This window comes from Pneumocystis murina (assembly GCF_000349005.2).
Source record: "Pneumocystis murina B123 chromosome Unknown supercont1.12, whole genome shotgun sequence".
In the NCBI taxonomy this organism is placed as follows: Eukaryota; Fungi; Ascomycota; class Pneumocystomycetes; order Pneumocystales; family Pneumocystaceae; genus Pneumocystis; species Pneumocystis murina.
The window spans coordinates 209,855-222,912 of record NW_017802370.1 but is presented as its reverse complement, the minus strand read 5'-3'; the positions used below and the strand labels follow the sequence as shown (position 1 = coordinate 222,912).

General features: G+C 27.5%; 6 protein-coding genes across 6 annotated transcripts; 2 read left to right on the top strand and 4 right to left on the bottom strand.

The window, feature by feature from the left end:
- Positions 1 to 36: 36 nt before the first annotated feature.
- Positions 37 to 549, top strand: PNEG_02177 (negative cofactor 2 complex subunit beta; the record flags this gene model as incomplete). Its single annotated transcript, XM_007875969.1, has 3 exons — positions 37 to 76; positions 130 to 383; positions 430 to 549. 3 exons carry the CDS (start codon positions 37 to 39, stop codon positions 547 to 549), a joined length of 414 nt encoding a protein of 137 aa, XP_007874160.1.
- A 192-nt stretch (positions 550 to 741) lies between these two features.
- Positions 742 to 4,544, bottom strand: PNEG_02176 (hypothetical protein). Its single transcript, XM_007875968.1, has 16 exons — positions 4,382 to 4,544; positions 4,259 to 4,337; positions 3,766 to 4,217; positions 3,542 to 3,720; positions 3,164 to 3,498; positions 2,988 to 3,111; positions 2,712 to 2,946; positions 2,402 to 2,671; positions 2,130 to 2,358; positions 1,950 to 2,081; positions 1,810 to 1,907; positions 1,317 to 1,764; positions 1,167 to 1,274; positions 1,079 to 1,122; positions 922 to 1,033; positions 742 to 878 (listed from the first exon to the last, which is right to left on the bottom strand). Exons 1-16 carry the CDS (start codon positions 4,463 to 4,465, stop codon positions 757 to 759), a joined length of 3,051 nt encoding a protein of 1,016 aa, XP_007874159.1. The 5' UTR covers positions 4,466 to 4,544; the 3' UTR covers positions 742 to 756.
- A 283-nt stretch (positions 4,545 to 4,827) lies between these two features.
- On the bottom strand, positions 4,828 to 9,292 carry PNEG_02175 (hypothetical protein; the record flags this gene model as incomplete). The annotated part of the gene is made up of 18 exons (XM_007875967.2): positions 4,828 to 5,025; positions 5,070 to 5,216; positions 5,264 to 5,416; positions 5,461 to 5,640; positions 5,685 to 5,903; positions 5,946 to 6,076; positions 6,123 to 6,231; positions 6,273 to 6,647; positions 6,689 to 6,862; positions 6,901 to 6,966; positions 7,009 to 7,510; positions 7,554 to 7,789; positions 7,840 to 8,071; positions 8,114 to 8,259; positions 8,303 to 8,437; positions 8,479 to 8,874; positions 8,928 to 9,045; positions 9,090 to 9,292. The coding sequence occupies 18 exons, from the start codon at positions 9,290 to 9,292 to the stop codon at positions 4,828 to 4,830; spliced, it is 3,720 nt and encodes a 1,239-aa protein (XP_007874158.1).
- A 216-nt stretch (positions 9,293 to 9,508) lies between these two features.
- On the bottom strand, positions 9,509 to 10,509 carry PNEG_02174 (hypothetical protein; the record flags this gene model as incomplete). Its single annotated transcript, XM_007875966.1, has 4 exons — positions 10,452 to 10,509; positions 9,933 to 10,408; positions 9,813 to 9,891; positions 9,509 to 9,769 (listed from the first exon to the last, which is right to left on the bottom strand). The coding sequence occupies exons 2-4, from the start codon at positions 10,196 to 10,198 to the stop codon at positions 9,509 to 9,511; spliced, it is 606 nt and encodes a 201-aa protein (XP_007874157.1). The 5' UTR covers positions 10,199 to 10,408; positions 10,452 to 10,509.
- On the top strand, positions 10,222 to 10,886 carry PNEG_02173 (hypothetical protein; the record flags this gene model as incomplete). The annotated part of the gene is made up of 5 exons (XM_007875965.2): positions 10,222 to 10,257; positions 10,301 to 10,412; positions 10,455 to 10,562; positions 10,608 to 10,772; positions 10,816 to 10,886. 5 exons carry the CDS (start codon positions 10,222 to 10,224, stop codon positions 10,884 to 10,886), a joined length of 492 nt encoding a protein of 163 aa, XP_007874156.1.
- Positions 10,887 to 10,965: 79 nt separating this feature from the next.
- PNEG_02172 (hypothetical protein) lies at positions 10,966 to 12,960 on the bottom strand (the record flags this gene model as incomplete). The annotated part of the gene is made up of 7 exons (XM_007875964.1): positions 10,966 to 11,572; positions 11,615 to 11,760; positions 11,803 to 11,907; positions 11,949 to 12,190; positions 12,233 to 12,606; positions 12,648 to 12,857; positions 12,902 to 12,960. The coding sequence occupies 7 exons, from the start codon at positions 12,958 to 12,960 to the stop codon at positions 10,966 to 10,968; spliced, it is 1,743 nt and encodes a 580-aa protein (XP_007874155.1).
- Between the last annotated feature and the right edge of the window lie 98 nt (positions 12,961 to 13,058).

The window sequence follows — 13,058 nt, the reverse complement described above, 5'->3', positions numbered from 1 at the left end:
ATTTTAATTTCGACCTTAATAGACATTATTATTCATATGGATAGAGATATAGATGACGAACTTTCACTTCCAAAAGGTATTTAATCTCATGGATTACCATAATTTAAAATATATTCATACTATTTATAGCAACAGTACAAAAACTTGTCTCAGAAATGATACCACCTGATCTTGTTTTTGCAAAAGAAACAAAAGATCTTTTAATTGAATGCTGTGTAGAATTTGTCCATCTCGTATCTTCAGAAGCAAATGAGATATGCGAAAGAGAAGCAAAAAAAACAATTGCAGCAGAACATGTAATCAAAGCTCTTGAAGAACTTGGATTTCAAAATTATATTGATGAAATCCAACAAATTGTTTCAGATCATAAAAAGCAACAAAAGGTAATTTAAAGGCATAAATTATATTTTTTATTAAAAAAGCTAGTAGACACGTGAAAAAAAACAATCTAAACTTGAAACATCTGGAATGTCCCAAGAAGAGCTTTTGAGACAGCAAGAAGAACTTCTAAATAGAGCAAGGGAAAAATATAGAAATTCTTTTGGATAATACAAAAAAATAATCAAAATTTGATATTTAAAATATTTTATTTATATTATCATATTTTAATAAGTTTGTTAGTCAATAAAAATATTACAAATAAAATAATCGATTTTAAGATCTCATAAAATATTTCTATATAAAATAAAAGAATATAAAATTAAGGCATTTTTCTAACCTGAAATAATTTTTTATTATCGGTAATATCATATATTCCTATTTCGATTCAATTGTATATACATAAGCTTGATTTATAACTGTTTGAATAATTAAATAATACTCTTGAGACAAATCTTTCGTAATTTCGTTATACATTATCTGATTATATTGTTGCATTTCTTAAAAAATTTATTTTCAAATAATAATTAAATTTCAATTTACCATTAATTAAGTCCTTAAACAATGCATAAACATCAATTTTATCTAATAAGGTGTGAAAAGGCTCTTCTTCAAGAGAATAATTATCATCATCAGTAGTTGACGTTAACCAATCCTTCATAATATAAGCTAAAGTTCAAAATAACATAAATATATATACTTCTTGAGAAAAAGAATTTAAGTAATCATGATTTTTTTCTATATCTTAAATAAAATAAACAAAAATATCATATATTAATTTTTCTAACCTTTATCAAAATCTTCAAAATCTGCTTGATTATTTATATCATCCCAACTTTCACTTTTTGGTGAAGCCTCAAGATCATCCAAAAAAGAATTCTCCATAGCTTCACTATCTAAAAAAGTCAATAAAAATAATATAATATTAGATAAACAACTCTTTATAGCCTGAGGTAAAGTCTGAAACAACTTTAATTGTTCTCGAAAAAGACGTAAAAACTCTTTTTGAACAAATTTGGGTATTTGGTCAATTGGTAGTGATAAAAGACTACATATCGCAACAATAGAAAGCTTTTTATCATGAACACGAGAAAAGTGATCAATATCAGAAAGCCAATAATTAAAAAATTGTTCTATCCAACCACAAGTTTCTAAATATTGTAATGTAGTTAAAGAATTATAGCAAATAGCACTAATAACGACTTCTATAAGATGTATTCTATAGCTAAACAGTTTACACATATCAGATGTGAGCTGATTCATAGCCATTTTAACAAAAGAATGTAAATAATGATCCACATGTCCTTTTAAATTCAAAAATACAGATTCTATAAGCTTGCAAGCATGAATTCTGTCTTGAATAGTAAATTCCTCTACCGTAAACATCTATAAAAATTCTTAGAATACAAAATAAATAAAATAAACACCAACCGTTTCTATTATATCATATATAATACTTAAATATGTTGAATTAGATATCATCTCTTCTCTACCATATAAAATATAATTATAAAGAACAGGAAACATCTCTAAAAAATTAATTCTAAAACTCAGCAAAAACTCAAATATACCGTCAGTATAATCAATCCCAGAACTTTTAAATGTTTTATACAACAATTCATATATATTCCACATTACAGGAAAAACTGCTTTAAGAGAAAAAATACAATTATTAATAATTTCAAAAACTTCAGCATACAAATCTAAATATAATAAATAAAATTTCTATTTGGAATAATTATTTTACTAACCAATTAATTCGATTTCAAGAGTAATAGTTATAACAGGTAAAATAATATTAATTATATGAGACAAAATTTCAGGAGCCTTTTCTAAATTCCATATCAAAGTAGCAAGTGTATTTAAAATTCCCATAAGAGTTGTAGTTTTATCATCAATATAATTAAATTCAATTAACTCGCAACCTTTATCCGCAAAATAATTCTCGGATTCATGAACAATTCTTAAAAAGGTATCTCTCTGTTCTAATTAATTTGATAATTTAAAAAATAAAAAATATTACCAATTGTTCTGTTAATTGAACGGAAAAAGGTATAAGTTCTTCAGAAAAAACTTCAACAAATTTTTCCATTACAGTAGTAAGAGTATCGATATCCAATTCATTTGTAAGATTAAGCAATTGTTGTATTACTTGAGGAATACGAGAAGCTATCATTTCTCTTACAAATTTATGTCGAATCATAAACCGTAAAGCACATGCAGCCTCAACACGAACAGGAAGTTCTGAATCATAAAAACATGTAATAATCCCTTCATATGCTCGTACAATATTCTAAAAAAATTAAAATATATAACTAAGATATCCTTTATACATTTTGATTTTTAATCTGAATATCTGCAAATCTAGCCATAATTTCACATGCACGTGCTCTTAAATAACCATAAGGACTCCAAAATTCCGGAAAAACATGAATAACAAGGAAATCCTCCATCATATTTATAATAGGACTATTCTTAGCTAAAACAATATGTGATATGTGTCCAATCATTCGCAATGCAGCTTCTTTTTCTTTACTATTCCTTTCTTCAAATTGTACTTGTTGATATCTAAAATATGTTAAAAATCTTCACATATTAAAAAAACATACGTATTCAAAACATTATTTATAAATTCCAAAATTCCCATAAAAGTAAATTTTTTACGATTATCAACTAATGCAATAAAAAAATTGGTAACAGAAATTGCAGGAGAATGAAACTTATCGAATATATCTAATAAAGTTAGAAGTTGTATATAATTAATCGGATATATATATATATATACAGCTATTTTTATGGACATATTCAACTGGGTTATCATTCCATAGTTCAATATCACTATCAGTTATACAAAATAAAGGAAATATAAAATTCGAAACCAAATAGAAATATTTGTCTTTAATTAATATCCAAGTAGACTTCGGAAAAATACACTCTTCAAAAAATGTACTTAAAAAACAAAGACAACGTTGACTGATACAAATTCTACCCTCATTCCAGAGTTCTACCTGCCGTATATATACTTTTAATATTTCAGGAGTAAAATTCTCTGAAAATATTTTTGCAAAAGACTTATATTTCTTCAATGTATCTTTAGATAACTTTGACGGTTCACCATACCTAAACAATTTTTAATATACAATAATATACGTATTCATTTAACTTCGTAAATAAACAATTTAAATTAGAATATGCCCATTTTTTAGCTTTCCACCAAGAACTAGATTGGCAATTCTCAAAATTATTTTCCATCGAATCTATTGGAAAATCTCTTGTAATTACAAATAAAAATAATGTAACCCATTGCGCAATTGAGTCTTGAATATAGGGAATAAGCTCAAGCTAAAACAATTAAACATTCGAAAATATAAAAATCGAAAAAGAAACCGTTATATGAAATTTATAACATTTCAAAATAATTTTTAACATTTCAAAAGCAATAGAATCGTTTTCTCCAGCAACTCTGTTCCCTATTTCTATTAAACGAGGATATGCAGTTTGAACAACAATATTTAAAGGCTTCCTTCGAACTCCAGATCTATATCTGTAAACTTTTGAAATTTCTAAAAAACTTATTAATCCAATATATATATAATGAATATCTTGAGAATTAAGCAGCTGAATAACCTGGTCCATAAAATCTGTCCATTTTTCAGGAAAATCAGATGATAATATAATGCCAATAATTGACGCAATTTGAGAACGTATTATAGGAGGAACTAACAATAATGTTGGCAATAATCGTTTTCTAAAAAGATCTTTATCATTCTCTGAAATCTTATAATCAAAGTTGCTTCCTTCCCAGGAATTCCCAATCCTGTTCTTCAAATAAATAGAAGCTTTTTTATATTAACTATTATATTTTTATAATAAAGAATACCAGCTTGTTTTATAGAAATATCATCATTTGTCATAATTACATCAAGTACCACACCAATAAAGCCTGAAACTGTAGAAAACTTCAAAAATAAACTAATTTGAGATAAAAGTAAAGATCACTTACATGTTTCAACTGAGATTCAGCATCTTTTCTAACATTGGGGTCTGAACTTAAAGTTGCTACAAAAACATTACATAATTCTTCCATAAATTCAAAAATTGAAAATAAAAAAGTTCCCAAAATAACTTGAAATATCAATTATAAAAACAAATATAATTTAATTTCCCAATTTTTTAATATAAACTTATCGAAGGTTTTATAAAAAATCCAATATTTTTTTAAAATAAATTACTGTTTAACATATAATAATTATTTAAAAATATATTTGCACTTTAGAATAGTATCCAAATAAAATGATCTAAATCCTAGAATATAAATATTTTAAATATTAATTACAAACATCAAATATTCTGTAAAAAAATCAATTTCATATATATCTAATAAACAAAATTCAAACAATCAATGATATTTATTTATTTACACAGAAATCTTTAACACTATCAATTTCATTAAATATAAAGACTTGGTGAAAATATAATATCTCTACGAATTTTCTCTTGGCAGTCTTCCATTTTAGAATACATAGAAATATCCCCTATAATACGCGCAGCACTCGCACATTCGCGAAGCACCTGATCTAATCGTGTCATAACACGAACTATTGAGCCTTCTAAAACGTCTGTAAGATCCATGATGCGTTCAAAAGACTAAAGTTATAAATAAAACAATTAATATAGAAAACGAAACATACCATTCCTCGCGCCCACTCATAAACAACTTCTACCAAACCGAAACATGATTTATTTTCAAAATCTAATGTATCACATAAAGATAAAACTTGATATTTGTCTTGAACTGAATTTATTTTTTTTACTACATTAATTATCATCTCCTTCCCCTTCTCTAATTAATATATATATATATATATATAATCTTTAAAAAAACCTTTTCAAGATGAGGAGAAATAGAAGGCAGAGATTCAGTTTTTTCTTCGAATACAAAAACACTAAGTAATGCAACAATCTCCTCTGATTCAAATTCTGCCAAAGTATTCTCAAAAATAAGCTCAGTCAATACCAATTCGTGAGCAGAATTTATCTTAAAAAAGTCAATCAAAACCATAATAATAAAAATAAAGAGACTTCGCAAGCTACTCTCCCCTTCAGTAAAACATTTAAATTATCATCTATATAGTCTAATTCTTTAAGAACACCAATACGTTGCTCATAATCAGGAAGAAGCTCCAAATTTTGATCTGAAATCAAATGTTCTAATACTTCGATTTTCTCAACTAGCATATTCCTTTCATGAGCTTTCAAAAACTAATAAAAATATTAATCTCTAATAAAAAAAAAAGTCATCTAACATGTAAAACAAAATCAGGACATTCCAAACATTTCTTGTTATACATATTGGATTTACATAATTTTCGTTTCATAAATAACTCTTTAAATTTTAAATCACGAACATTTACCCAACTACATTCTAGAAATTCAAGATCCTTAACTAATCTTGCTTTCTTTATCTGTTCACAAATATTATAAAAAGACTCCTTAATTCTAGAGCGGACTGCAGAAACATCAACCTATTAATACGTTAAATACTAAAATAAACTTTTTTTGAATACCTTAACAACTATTTGAGTAATCAATTCAATTGATGAGACAGATAATATTTTCTCTTTAAATTGTTCAGCTTTCAAACTATCTAATCCGAAATCATAGTTCCAAAAAACAGGAATAAAAGGAAGTTTATTCACTAAATTCACAAAATTATATGACATAAATATTTTAAAAAAAATTACCTTGATTTTTAGAATCTTTCTGTTTAACATACAAAACATGAAAGCATTTTTCGCCATTAAAAGATACAGATGCTTCACTGAGCAATATTGCCAATGATCGATATAAATTCTAACCTCATTACTAATAATAAAAAATAAATAATATCATACATTTTCTTTATATATCACAACTCTTCCTGGAGAAAAAATCTTTTTTCCATAAGAAGAAGAAAGGGCAAGTTGATAACAAATCTTTGTAAGCTGATTATATTCTGTATTTTCATTATAAAAAAGAATCAAGTCAATGTCGCAAAAAGAACATGGTTCATGCTTTAACAAACTTAGATTTTTTTCATAAAGCATTATCTCTTTCTGATGCTCAGGAAGCAATGCTTGACTTGTATTCTCACTAAAACTTCGCTTTATCATTTCTTCAACTTTCAAAGTTTTTACACGAAGAATATTTAAAATCATATTATAAGTCAAACGAAATTGACTTCTTAATTTAGTAGAATTTCCCAGCAAAATACGTGTAAGAGTATTAATCTATAAATTTCAGAAAAAAATAAGAATTAAATAGAAAATACATCCGGAATATCGTCATTACACATAATAATTACTGTTCCTATAGTATCTAAACCTCTTCTCCCAGCACGCCCAGCCATTTGAGTATATTCCCCAGAAAGAAGATAACGAAATTCTTGACCATCGTGTTTTCGTATTCCAGAAAATACAACAGATTTTGCTGGCATATTAATACCCTAATTTATTAGAAAAACTATCAGATCTTATATTTTACCATGGCAAATGTCTCAGTAGCAAAAAGAATTTTAACCAAACTTCTAGTAAATAAAATTTCAACAATCTAATATAATTTAATACCAAAAAAATCTATGGCAATATTAACCTCCTTTACAATTGGTAATAGACCTCCGTGATGAACACCAATGCCTCTTGATAATAAATCTCTCATTCGAATAATTTGAGGAAGTTTAGTATCTTCTGCACGAAGCCTAGCTATTGATTTCTCGATAATAACATGAACTTCACTTTTTGCTGTATGATTTAATAAATCCAAATTAGCCAATGAATTAGCATTGTCTTGACATTTTTTCTTAGAAAACACAAATACAACAACAGGCAATAAATTAATTTTACGTAAATGATTAACAAGATATATCCAAATGCTTCTGTCTTGTTTTTCATTATCTTTAAATATAGCCCTATCAGACCCACGAATACTTGTATTTTTTTCTCCCTTTTTAGAAATATTTTGACTATTAGCAGTACGATTTAAATTGCCTCGTCCTTGATTACGTAAAGAATTACTATCATGACTTCCACCTTTATTTAATTGTGTAGAAACAATATTTTTATCTTTTTTCAACACCATGGCAGCATCTTTATAACTATCTAATCTAAGAACGTAACAATTTTAGATACAAAACAAACCTTTGCATCAAAAACTTCTCTTTTTCATCTACTATTTTAAACATTTTCTTATTTACCCATAAAAAATGTTCTAAAGGTATTGGCCGTCTAGCAGTAGAAATAACATATATGTCTTTTTGCCTAGTTCTTCCTATCCATTCTGCAAATTCTTTTGTATTAGGGACTGTAGCAGAAAGAAGAATTAAAGTAACATATTCAGGCAACATTATAATTACTTCTTCCCAAACGACACCCCGCTTTTAAGAAAAATCAATTTCAAAGCATAAAAATACAAAAAAAAATATACCTCGAAATCATTAACATAATGAACTTCATCAAATATAACAAATTCAACATCTCGTATAAGATCTGAGCCTTTATACAACATAGATCGGAGAATTTCAGTTGTCATAATTAGACAACTAGCTTCCGGACGAATCTGTATATCTCCAGTCAAAATCCCAACATCTTCAAATGTATCATAAAAATCTCTAAATTTCTGATTGCTAAGAGCCTTTATAGGAGATGTATAAATAGCTCTATCTAATTTTAAAAATATTCATAAAAAAATAACAACAAACTTTGTCATATGCTTTAATGCTAATGCAATAGCATATTCAGCTACTACTGTTTTTCCTGCAGAAGTATGAGCAGATACAAATACCGATTCAGTCCTTTCAAGATGATAAATAGCAAATTTTTGAAAACTATCAAGCTCAAACGGAAACTTTATGATCTTTAGAAATATTGTTTATAAAAAATATACATACATTATATGCCATGTTAGGGACTAATTCATGAAAATTGGAAAAATCAGCCTTTATGTTAACCACATGAGCCCATTCTTTAATCTTTTGCTTTGTAGAATACTTAGAAACACCAATATTTGAGAAAGAAAGCGAAAACTAAACTGATTAAAAAATATAATGCAATCCGTCATTATTACTTCTGATGATAAAAAATTGTCAACTGGATCTGAAGAACGATCTATTTTACTATGATCACTGATCCTATCATTCAATTTTTCTTCATTATCTAAAGGAAAAGAATCAATAGAATCAAATCTCCAATGGTTAGGATCAACGTTTTCATCAAGTTCAAACCGAAATTTATTAGGTTGTTCATATTTCTTTAAAATACCTGTGCGTGAAAGTCCTGGTGCAACAAGAAACAAATCCATATCCTTTTCATTATTCTTATCTTCATCCAATTTAAGAACTTTAAGTCTTTCAGAAACAAATGGTAAAAATGTAGATCTTCCTCGTATAAAATCACCACGGGGCGCCGGATTACGTTCAAATGTCGTAGAATTTCTCGAATTAATCTCCATAGAAACTGCTTCCTAAACACAAACACATCATCAATTATAAATGACTATTCGTTGTCCTTTTAAACCTCTTTATATCCAACAATTCGACCTTCCAATCCTTCTCTAATAAATTCTACCGACATTTGACAAATAAACGGTACAACTTGAAACAACTCCTTGTATTCAACTTCTTTTCCAACATATCTATCAGTTATATAAATAAATATAGCATTTCAACGCTATCTTACCCATGAAGCTCATTCAACCATTCCATGGAAAACTCAAGCGGAGGAACCATAAACTGCTCCAACTGGGCAAAAACCTCATCTCTGGAAAAAACAGACTCAAAATTCTGTCTAGAAACCTCACCAAAATAGAATACATCATCCTTTTTTTTGCCTAAAGACGTTTTAATTGCCTCAAACGCCTCAAAAAGATCAGAGTGTTGCATCGTCCGAACCTTAGATAAAATAATATAAATAACATTTTTATAATAAAATAGAATAAAGCAAAATATTCAAATAAAACTGAAAAATTCAAAAGATCTAATATACAAAAGCCTTTTTAACGCTTTAAAAAATAAACTATACCTTTCCATTTTTACCTTTAAATAATCTATCCATCAAAAGTCATTATAAACATTTTAAATATCATTTATCAAAAACTCCTAGATATCTTCTATTTCTTTAACCTTTTTATCAAACATATGCTCATTTATTTCCAATTCATCTCTTCTAATCTCAGAAGCATCCTCAGAACGAACCAATTCCTCACGGTTCATACGAATCCATTGTAAACGAGCCACTCTAATTCGCTTTGAATGGCCATGTTTCTGAATCATTCGAAGTATCTCACGGAATCTAGCTTTTGGAAACAATTCATGTGCCCAAACCTGATAAAATAATAAAAGACGTCTTAAATCATAAAACTATTCGAAATAAACAAACAATTCTATTATATCTAATATTTACTTCATGACCCCTTCCCTTCCAACAGATTTTCTGCGGTGCATTATGAAAAATCCATACAAGACCTTTAGGAGACAATAATCTTCTATCATCAACACAAAATCTAAATACATTTTTAGCTACTTCTCATCGTCCAATTTCGCTACAGGTCGCCGTGTACGAACAAACACTGCTTCATCAACCCCAAGATCTGAAAAACTAGCATCTGAAAGTACTCCAGAATCATCTAAAATGTCATTCATTCTTTTCATAGGATTTAATTTGTCCTCTTTAGAAAAATCTCTTTCTTCAACAGGAGCACCTTCATCATAGTTCCTTTTCCTTGAAATAATATGTACATCTTTTTCATCTATTTTAAATAAATCAGTCTCCATTTTATTGTCGAACATTATCTCGACCACGGACAATATTTATGGTATCAGCAAAGAAGCTTCATACAGAATTCCCGGTATAAAAACCACTTAGAAACACTTATACCAATAGTCTATTAGGTTATTGATACAGATCCTCATTTTTTCCGTGTTATTCGCTATGCAAGACCATCAGATTACATAGTTTTCATAATGGGAGTAGCAGGATTTCCAATTAGCATGTTGGTTCTAGGTATAAATTAATTTGGTATAAAATAAAAAGTAATAAAACAAGAGAAATTATCTCCGTCATTGAACAAGGCGGGTTTAGCACCAGCGCTTCGATTGGGAGGGTTATTAGGTATATGCGGAGGATTTTTGTTAGCATATCAAAGATCAAGCTGTAAAATAAGTAATTAAAAAATTATATATCATTTATAAAAAATAGTAAGACTTTGGGGTTGGACAGAAAATGCACGGGAAGTGAAAATGGATAAAGAAGAAATGGAGCAAAAACGAGCAGAAAACAAACCGTTATACGGTAAATCTGAAATGCCAGAAGATATACAAAGGATCGCAGCACAAAACTCAAGATACTCAGCACTTAAGTTTTGTAATTATCCTTTTCCTTTAGGAAAAAATACTAATACAGATAGCGGCATTCCCATGGTTTAATTTTGTCAATCACAATGAACATAACACAGATTCTTCAAAATATCAAGACTAAACAGTATTGATCTATAGCTTATTTACTAGTAGAAATACTATCATTTCTATAAATAAAAAATATATAAAAACATACGAAGCTATAATATTTTATTTAAAACATCACTAATTTTATCTTGTATATTTACGAATGTTCCATTTTTATATAAAAATATTTTCCATATACCATCTTCATTTCTCTGTATAAAAACTTCTATTTTAATCTTCATAGTATTATTTATATTAACTAATTCACCATTTTTGATTTCCCAATTTGGAGTAACGGCTTCTTGTAAAACGTTAACAAAATCCTTGTTAATAGACCAAATGATACATTCCAATACTTCAAGAATACTACCACAAACAGTCTTACTTGTCATAAGCCCATTTATTCTAATATTATGAAAATCAACTTCAAAAGATGTTTTATAGTCAACTGTGCGTATATCAATCACTATTTGAGAAGATCCTGGAAGATACATTTCAATTACACTTCGAGGGCCATTAACAATAGATTGAATGATTGAATCTTCAGAAATACCAAAATCCATATCAACATATTTTTTAATTTTATAATCTACAGTCCAACCTTCTGCAAGAATTACATTAATACAGCTCTTCAATTCTTTAGAAACTTCATCCAATATAAAATAATGTGATAATTGAGATACGATAGGAAAAAGAATTCGTGTTTGTTTTTTGTTTTGTCTAAAAAAATTAATTATCTAAAAATAAATGACGAAAAAAAACATTTTTGACAAAAAAGGAAAGTTATCTGTCCATTTTAGTTTTTGACATTCATAATATGAGAAAAACAAATGCAATGCCAAAAGTACAATTTCACATAAAACATCATATTCTTTGTTAAATTCGTTAGCTTTTGTTGAAGCGTCAACCTAAAATATTTAAAAATAATTATATAAAAACACAAAAATTACAATATCAAGTAATAATAGTCGTTTTGACTCCATAATCTCAACAGATATTCCATTATCCAGTATCACAGCATTTAAATCATCAAAAAAGTTAATCTCTCTTATAATCTTACAATATTAATCAAATTATAACTTAAATATTGAAAAACCTCTTCTAATAATTCTTCTTCAAAAAAACTATCTCTTCTTTGAGACAGAATTTGGGTATTTTTATCAAAAAATTCTGAAAATGAAGAGTTATCCCAAACTGCTTCACCTTTTATAACATTATTTTCAAGAAATCGAAGTCGTGTAATTTTAAAAGTTTCAAACATATCTACACCATCAAATTTAATATCACCATCTATACTTCTTTTTAAAATAGCAAATCCCCTTCCGAAAATACGAGAAACTAACAACTATTAATAAAAAATATTTTACAAAAACCCAATACCATCCATAATTCCATAATTAATTACAAAATTTTTGTCCCGACCAATACGAGAATGCATAAGATTCCATCCATTTTGTCTTAATATATTCACCTGATCCCAAAACTTAGCTTCCAAAGTAATTTCTTTATCAATTTTAACCGATGCATCTAAAAGATCAGAAGTAACTTTAGATAAAGCTTGTAATTTCCATCCTTTAGAAACAACAAAATCTTCAGAAAAAATATCTCCTCTAACTCTTTCACATCCAAATGATCCTACTGGGATGCGCTCCTTTAAAAATGTAGACATACTAGAATTCCCTAAAACAGGTTTCACTGAAGAAACCAGCAAAGAAACAAAATCAAGAACTAAAGAACATTCATTTTGCGCATTACTAACAACTTTAAGCCAAAATTAAACTATTTCCTGGCATACGAAATCATATTAATAAGTTTTTCTTTTATTTGTTGAACATCACATTTTAAATCAAATATATCTGAAAAGTTAAAATCCTGTTTTTGTTTTAAATCATCATTGTCATCCAAATCATCTTTCATATCAAGAAAAGAAGATATTTTAAGCTTCCTAAATGCCCCATATCTTGCAACAATTCTTGAAACTATATTTTCTAAAAAATAATCATAACTAAATTATAAGTAAAAATATCACAAATAAATATCAAAAATTACTTATAACCATATGAGTATTCCCGTGGAAATGGTACCAAAAGAATATCTACTGAATCCATATCAGCTTTTTAAAATTTTAATCAAGATCATAGAAATTCGTAATAAAAAAGATTATCTTCAAATAATATACAGGCATAATTTTAGATAGAATCAAAAA

Coding starts and splice junctions, on each gene's coding strand:
- PNEG_02176 (XM_007875968.1), bottom strand. CDS start 4,465: ATGGAAGAATTATGTAATGTTTTTGTAGCAACTTTAAGTTCAGACCCC. Junction 3,112..3,163: donor ATATGTCCATAAAAATAGCT/GTATATATATAT, acceptor TAACTTTATTAG/ATATATTCGATAAGTTTCAT. Junction 1,123..1,166: donor TTTTGAAGATTTTGATAAAG/GTTAGAAAAATT, acceptor ATTTTATTTAAG/ATATAGAAAAAAATCATGAT.